Raw genomic sequence first — 8744 nt, forward strand, 5'->3', positions numbered from 1 at the left:
GCACAGGGTGGAAGCCAGCACATCTACCAGCCTGTAGGGAAACCAGGTAAGAGAACGTAACATACTGACATTTAAAAGGAGGAATAACAGGAGTGTAAAAAAAACTCAGTTATGACTAAAAATGTTGCCTTTTAAAATTGTATGTAAAAAGTAATACATTCATGTTAGGCTTGCGGTTGAAAGAAAATATATAATAAATGCATTTCTGGGTCATTATTCTTGACACATTAGCATGTAAGCAGTTGAAGCAGGTCATGGTCGTGTTCATTTAAATTACTTTTATATAAAAAAAAAAACAACAACTGTAGTTTCATCTTTTTTTTTAACATGTCTCATGTTTTCAGTGTTAAATTAAACATAAACTACAGTAAAGCTGTTAAAAAGTACAATATTTTTCTCTAAAATATTGTGGCATCAGTTGTTGTTGATTTAGTTGTGTGCATTCAGGCCCTGTTAGCATGTATGCTACTTAACATGCTTGGATACTCCATAAAAATGATACCAGCATTCTTCTCTCCTTCCAGAACATGTGGCTCCTCCGAAGAAGCCGCCCCGCCCCGGAGCTCCTTGTCACCTTGGCAACCTGGCCAGTCTCTGCCCTGTAGACAGCTACAACGAGGGGGTTAAGGTACATATGAGCACATGCACGTACATAAACTCAAACAAGGACTTATAGTTTACAAAATGATCCAATGGAAGCTGATTAAGATCATTTCTGTACAGAAAACGTCTTCCCGTTGCATTTAATGGCTGTTCTGTATTTTTTTTTTTTTTTTGTTTTGTTTTTTTGCGTTAACTTGCACGCTTGGTTTGGACACTCTGGCAATAGTTTTTGATTTGACTGTTTGTGCTGATGGGTTGCATGCCGTGCTATGTCATGCCTTGTCTGTTGTTGGCTTTGGCCCTAATTTACTGTCCCTTTTCTCTCTCCCTACACTCCTTCTCCCCCTTCTGCTTTTAACATCCACCCTTCACCCATTTCACACCCTGTCATCTTCTTCTTTTTCTTACCCTCATTTTTTTTCTTCTTCCCCCCCCACCCGTTACTCTGTATCCGCACGTCACCCAATTCCTCTGCCCCCCCCTCAACCTGCACACTCCAATCCCCTTTCAACCTCCTCCCCCTATCCACCCAACCACAACTCCCTCTCCTCCTCATAGCCGTGGAGGGTAAGCTGATCTATGTGTGTCTGTTATCATTGTAGAGTTAGTTAGCTCTTAGTTGCCGTCACTTTCATGTGCAGAGAAGCTTTTATCTGAATTTTAGTCATTTTTCTTCACCGGAGGCAGAACAGGAAAAAAACAAAAACAAACACATGACGTTGTTATTGGCACCACAGGTTGAATGTTTGTGAACCACTGGTTATAAACTGGTGACATTAACAATGTTTGTATATTTAAACATTTCCTTCTGGTGAAGAAAAATAAAGCTAAAGCTTCAGAATCACCATAAATTAGCGAAGATCAGTAGAAGTGTAGTAAACTGATCGTTGGGTCTCTGATGATGCTTAGTTAGATAGTGAAATTAATCAAATCATTAACTGATTATAGGTTTGGTGCAGAAGAAATATCAACTCAAAAGTTAAGAGTTTTTTCACTGTAGAGTCAGAAGAATTAGTCTCCCAGCATTACAGATATTCTTGTAATGTTGTTGTACTGTGACTGATTTTTAATTCACAAGACATGGTTGTTGTTGTTTTTGTTTTTTTTATCAAATTCAACTCTCTCATTAAAATGGAGGCTTAGAAATAACTTTAACCTTTCTTTGACTGCCTCCACATTACTGCACCACACCATTTAAAAGTTAAATTAGTAGCTTTGTGAACATTAATTCAACCTGCATTAAGTGTTTTTGGACCAGCAGTGGTCAGAAATACAAAAACAAACTCAAAAGATATCAAATCATTGGTTTTGCTTGAAAAAAAAAAGACTTTCTTAAACCTTCACAGACATCCACAGCTTCAGAGTGAAAATCTCTTAACGCAGGTTGAACTTTGAGTCTGTCATACTAACAACCCGTCATACTCCTCACTCACTGTAGAAAAGTCGAGGTATCTTAGTATTTAGCTGAAAATGCATGCGGATAGAAAAAAAACAACCATCTTCTCTAGTGGTGTTTTTTTTTGTTTTGTTAGCAAATGCTGCCACCCACAGTCGGTTGTTTGAAACTGCATCAACTTGTACTGACTACGGCAGAAGAAAGAGCTGTGGGCAGTTTAAGTAACAACCAGCGACATTTCGCTTTGTTTGAAAATGCAGTTTCTAAAATACATTCACATTAAATCATATCAAAAGTGGTTTGCGAGATAAGGAAAAGTCTTGCTGGGTAACGCTGGTGGTCATGCTGTGGTTTATTGGCACAGCTGCAGCCTCAGGAGATCAGCCCGCCACCCACCGCCAACTTGGATCGCTCGAACGACAAAGTGTACGAGAACGTGACAGGACTGGTTAAAACTGTGATCGAGATGTCCAACAGGATTCAGCCTGCGGCACCGGAGGAGTACGTCCCCATGGTCAAGGTAGGGCTCGGTCACAGTCAGCATCCTCTTCAGTGGTCGCTGGAGCTTCGTGTTACGCAGATAAAAGCTAATATTTCTATAAAGTATTGAGACAGAAATTTTGAAAGTCTGATGAAGGCTTGAAAATTCATTTAAGATTGGTGCACGTGTGTGCGCGCATTTTGGCAGGAGGTGGGTCTGGCTCTGAGGACTCTACTAGCGACAGTGGACGAGACCATTCCTGTCCTGCCGGCCAGCACACACAGAGAGGTAAACGCACGCACACACACGCACACGCACACGCACACACACACACACACACACACACACGCACACACGCACACGCACACACACACGCACACACACACACACACACACACACACACACACACACACACACACACACACACACACACACGCACACCATTAAAAGTTGATATTACATTACATTTCATTTAGCTGATGCTTTTATCCAAAGCGACTTACAATAAGTGCATTTCAACCATGAGGGTACAAATTCAGAACAACAACAATCAAGAAAATACAATTTTCTTCAAGAAAGCCAAACTATAAAGTGCTAAAAGTAAGTGCCATTTTAAGCGCTACTAAAGTTCTCTTCAAGGTAAAGTCTGAAGAGGTGTGTTTTTAGTTTGCGGCGGAAGATGTACAGAGTTTCTGCCGTCCTGATGTCGTTGGGGAGCTCATTCCACCATTTAGGAGGCAGGACAGCAAACAGTCGTGATTTTGTTGATTGTTTAGCTCGCAGTGAGGGAGCGACAAGCTGATTGGTGGATGCAGAGCGGAGTGAACGGGCTGGGATGTAAGTTTGGACCATGTCCTGGATGGACACTGGACCCGATCTGTTCGTCTTGAAACGGATGCGGGCAGCTACTGGTAACCAGTGAAGGTGATATGTCAGTTGAAATTAAAAAAGAGTTTCCATGGACACAAATCAGGAGGGACAACCTTGGTAAACTATCCTTTATACTGTATAATTGATTGATAATGTGTAGACTGGATTCCATTCAGCTGTTTGCTCGACATTGTCATGACTCAGCGGGACACCTGACGAGAACAGACAAATTGTTCATGTTATTGGTATCGCTAATAATCGTTTCTACTATATCAAGTCAAAATGTGAAGTTACCGAAACCATCCAGCGGTTCCAGCGGTTTTCTGTTTACTATCTCGCACTAAACCGTACACTTGTGAACATCACCACTTGTTTGTGTAAACAGTGTAGCAGCTAAGGCTAACAGAAAGAAGCGTAGGGGGTCTGAAAAGGAGGATAAAGTATCTTCTCTTTGAAGTGACAGATTCTGTCTCTTAACTTCAAGGAATGTGTGATATTGAAGGCCGAGCACACCCACACTGGTGTTTCCACTTATTCAAGCTCACTATGCCTCTGCTCAGGTTCAACCTGGCTGGAGTTCTGCTGAAATGAAAGGTCACCACTTGGTTTCTCACGATTATAACTCGGTTGCCTAACTGCAATTTACTGAGCTGGTTGCAATCATTTTGCGTAATCGTTTCCATTCATCAAACAGCCGAATGAAACGAAAAATAAATGTCAGATTTCCATCACTGGTTCCATGTTGTTTTGAACCGTTTGAGGTGAGACTGCCGTTCTTTTAATAATGACATCTCGTGTCACGATTGACAAAAACGTGGGTTTTGTTGCACAGCCAAACAACACAGCAAATACGTGGCTCTTCTTCCTCAGAAAAGTGTCATTATTAAACTATGAATAGGCTTACACTATAACAGTGGCATAAAATGAAGAGAACATTTTTATTAAATTGCTAATCAGTTATTTGTATGACGATAATCGTCAATTGATCGTTTATGGTCACGACAGCAACAGTTACCACACTTCACAAAGCGATCAAAATGAAGGTGTATCTTCTCCCACTCAAGCAGACGCAGCAGTCAGATAAATGAATGTAGACCAACGGTCCTCAGACCGTGAGTGTAGAGTTAGATACTCTTTAAAAAAAATTTTTTTAAAAACTGCTTTTATCGTGTATTGAAGGGGCCCGGAAGGTGCTGATAATGTTTTATATATTTAGTTTTATTTCTTTTATGTTCCTCCTCTTTTGAAAAGGATCGTTACGACATGTGATCCTGACATTTTGTTTGCACTCTCACAGATTGAAATGGCCCAGAAGCTGCTGAATTCAGATCTGGCAGAGTTGATAGGGAAGATGAAGCTGGCTCAGCAGTACGTGATGACGAGGTGGGGACAAACACATCGTACATGTTTTACCGTTTTATTTTTTACTGCGGCGATCACACAGTAACTGTTTCCTGTCTTCTGAACAGTTTACAAAAGGACTACAAGAAACAAATGCTAATGGCAGCTCACGCCCTCGCAGTCGACGCCAAGAACCTGCTGGACGTCATCGACCAATCACGGCTCAAGATGATCAACCAGACCCGCCCACATTAGCCCAGGATCCAATCAAACCGGAGTTTTATTTTATTTTTTTTTAAATTTTTTTTTTTTTTTGCCAAAGCACGTCCAGATGCAGGACAGGGAAGGAGGGGCGGAGAGCGTGATAGTTCTTGGTCAATAAATAGGAGATTGGACAATGTGATGGATATTTGAGATGACAAGAAGGAACTGATGGAGCGCAGACATCAGAAACAATCAACCCCTCCTCTCCTCCCTCGAACATTCACCGCTTCCCTGCTCTCTGGAAACAGACATGTTTTCGGTCGATATCGTGTTGTTTTGTACTTAAGTTGCATCATTGGCTTTTGTATCCAGAGACACAACTCTCCTCTCCCATCACGTATCCTCAAAGATCCCTTTTTTTTTTTTTAAATCACCCCTTACTTTTAATCTTTTAAGACAGTGGATCCATTAAAGGTTTCGGAGGCTCACTTGAAGGACTGCGCGGGTGTTTTGGTGAATGGACGCGCCAAGATTTGCCACACAGACACACAACTAACTCTCTCCATGTACAGGATGTGACAACTGGAACTGAAGAGCCAGCATGAGGAGGATCATGAAGATGTTTTCATAATGTTGTTGTTTAAACGTGCTTTTATATCATTAATTATTATTACTATTTTCAGCCTCGACTCTTGCAGTTTGTCTCGTTAGGTTTTCAGTCTTCCTCTTGAACTTTTTATGAGCAGAAATTATTTCAGCTTATTACAGCTGCTCATAAATGTCATAAGTTCATCCTCCCCCCCCCCCCCCCTCCTCCCTCTCTAGATCTCTTTATCTCAGGCACCAAGAGATGGCATGAACGCTGAATTTTGAAGAACCAACTAAATGTCTTTTTTTTTTTTTTTTAATGGAAAAAAATATAAAAACTGCCACAGGCCACTTTTTAAGTTAACTTGCATAGTAAATATACAAAGAAGCTCTATTTTTAACACATTTCTGAGGCATGAATTGTTAGTGAATAGTGGAGAGGGATGAACAGGAAGGAGAGCGGAGGAGACACAGCTGACAAGTGGAGGGAGGGTGGTTTTTTTTTTTTTTTTTTAATAACAATGGAGGTGTTCATTATAATTTACAGTAGTACATTAGTACTTAGCTAGTAATGCCAAATGAACTGCATTCGACACAAAAGTAATATTTCATTTAAAATGCTCGAATATTGCTTGACTTGATAACACAAGAGCAAGTTTAGAAACAGTCATTTTTATCAAAATTTCCTCAAAAAACAAAGTAAAGATTATGACGTTTGCTGCGTATATTGATCCCATGTGTGTTGTTTCAGAAGTGAGCTTGTTGGTCCCTGTTCATGGGGTTTATGATTTAAAATATCCCACATAGCCCCCCCCCCCTTCCACCCCATCTTTTCTACCTCCCTCCACTGGAGTTATTTATTCTTGTATTAATTCTCTTCTTCCGGTCTGCCAGCGTACATTTCTCCCTGTTATCTGTCCTTCCCTTCAGCTCGGTCTTCCTCTCCTCCCTCTCTGATTCTCTCACTGTTACCTCTTCACTGAGGTGAGCAGTATTCTCAGGAAGGAGACACGTGTACAGTTGCTAAACCAAGCAAATAAAACACTGTTATTATGAAAGAAGCATCACTGCCTGTTGTCTTTTTTTTGTTGTCTTGTTCCCTGTTCTCTTTCTCGTCATGTTAATTTCGGTCATTTATAATTCTACATTCAGACTTATAACCCACATTTAAAGTCCTGCGTGCATTAACAAAAGCTGTTTGAGTGGCAACATCCAAATGATTTAAATACAACCTTAAACTTTTATACACTTATTTTAATTTGGAATGCTACAAAAAAAGTATTTTAATTATTATGAAAAAATACAGCAGGCAAACAAAAACCTAGAATAAGATCCATTCAAAGTTCCTCTGACTGATGGAGCGCATCGCTGTGCTCCAACGTTGAGGAAAAACCTTTTACTTGAGATTTATTTTCCTATTTTTTTCTTGTCAAATATTACTGGCTTGGACTTTTTGGACATAAACAAAACAATTCAAGAGATTTTCCGTTCAACTCGCTTCATAGTTGATGTTCGATTTTTATAAGTTAATGGAGTCCAGAGCTCGGAGATAATGAGAAATGCAGGTACAACGCAGCATAACAAGGCTGGTTAAGATTCAACTTTTATGTTTTTTGTTTCATATTCCACATTTTGTCTCTTTTCACGCACCTGTTTTTTCCCCCCTCTGTAGCATTAGCCTGCAAAAGCAAAATGTGCCCCGTTAGCTAAGAGCCTGTTTTGATAATGTTACTGAATTAACATTTAAATATTTACGTTTGATAAGTGTTACGGGGGAGTTTGACTCTTTTTTTCCACCTAATATCCACAGAGGTGGAATGGAAGCCTATAATAGGTGCATAAAAAGTCAAGTTGAAAATGTTTTTTACTTTAAAAAAAAAACCCCACAAAAAAAACAAAACCTGTTTCCTGAACCCCTCCTCACAGTCAAGCAATTCAGATGTCCTCTGTGGACTTGTCCTACTGCTGGCCACACCGTGTCCCCGACCGTCCCCAGTCTCGCTGGACTCGGCTCACCATCCTGGACTCTTCCAGGCTCTATCTGTATCTTAAAACCAACCTACACAAACAGTGCAGACTAATACATGATTATGTTCATTTCCTGTTTCGAACATGAGACCTCATTAACTTCTCATCTTTAACACCTTATCATGTATAACCAACTACTAAGGGTCATATTTTGGTAGTCTGAAATATATAAAAAAAGACATACTATAGCTTGTCGTCCAAAATATGAAAAAAAAAGTCAAACAATACTATGTCGTCCAAAATATGACAAAAAAAAGTCACGTCAACATGTATGACTTTCTATTCATATTTCGAACGTATATATATATATATCATTAATATTATTATTATATTATAATATAATAAGACTTTTTTTTCCATATTCATTCATTCATAACATTCTTATTTTGGATGGTAGTATTTTTTTGGGAGGCACAGTAGTACAGTGGATAGCAATGTTGCCCCCTAGTGAAAAGGTTGCGAGTTTCATGCTGGCATGCATGACATACTCCAATATTACTTTTTTTCATATTTTTAACGACATACTATAGTATGACTTTTTTTTTTTCCATATTTTGGACGACATGCTATAGTATGACTTTTTCCTCATATTTAGACGACATACTATAGTATGACTTTTTCTTCATATTTCAAACATATACATATATATATGTTATTAATATTATTATTATCATAATATAATATAATATGACTTTTTTCCCAAATTCATTCATTCATAACATTCTTATTTTGGATGGGTAGTATTTTTTTGGGAGGCACAGTAGTACAGTGGATAGCAATGGCGCCCCCTAGTGAAAAGGTTGCGAGTTTCATGCTGGCATGCGCGACATACTCCAGTATTACTTTTTTTCATATTTTCAACGACATACTAATGTATGACTTTTTTTTTTCTTTTTTTTTCATATTTTCAACAACATACTTGACTTAAAAAAAAAAAGAATTAAGGACATAACATGACTTTACAGCTGCAGATATCAAATGGTCAGTACTTGTACAGCCTTTTATCACCTTGGCAGTGTCAAAGCTGTTACTGTTGTCAATTCCTCCATTCATCATGTAGTTTCACAGCATCGACCTGCCAACCTTCCAATTAGTGGTGAACCTGCTCTACCAGTTGAGCCACAGTCACCCACAACATTTGCAGACACTGCTCTGAACACATTGATGTCCGTACAACAGACACTTACAACGACATAGATCATCCAACCTGCCTGTCATGTTCAGGTTTGTAC

The 8744-nt window shown here is 39.3% G+C and overlaps 1 protein-coding gene across 9 annotated transcripts in view; it reads left to right on the forward strand.

The window, feature by feature from the left end:
- LOC138618563 (focal adhesion kinase 1-like) overlaps window positions 1-4991 on the forward strand; it is a 60467-nt gene extending 55476 nt beyond the window's left edge. For all 9 annotated transcript variants that reach the window (XM_069694451.1, XM_069694459.1, XM_069694406.1 and 6 more), the window contains 6 exons: window positions 7-46; window positions 525-628; window positions 2364-2519; window positions 2688-2768; window positions 4649-4734; window positions 4821-4991. In XM_069694451.1, the coding sequence (XP_069550552.1) occupies window positions 7-46; window positions 525-628; window positions 2364-2519; window positions 2688-2768; window positions 4649-4734; window positions 4821-4947 (594 nt within the window). In that variant the 3' untranslated portion in view covers window positions 4948-4991. The remainder of the gene's footprint in view (window positions 1-6; window positions 47-524; window positions 629-2363; window positions 2520-2687; window positions 2769-4648; window positions 4735-4820) is intronic.
- Window positions 4992-8744: the final 3753 nt, after the last annotated feature.

This window comes from Brachyistius frenatus, unplaced genomic scaffold (genome assembly GCF_029030835.1).
Source record: "Brachyistius frenatus isolate BFR_SWC_R1_liver_20210118 unplaced genomic scaffold, ASM2903083v1 Contig_2, whole genome shotgun sequence".
Taxonomy (NCBI): domain Eukaryota; kingdom Metazoa; phylum Chordata; class Actinopteri; family Embiotocidae; genus Brachyistius; species Brachyistius frenatus.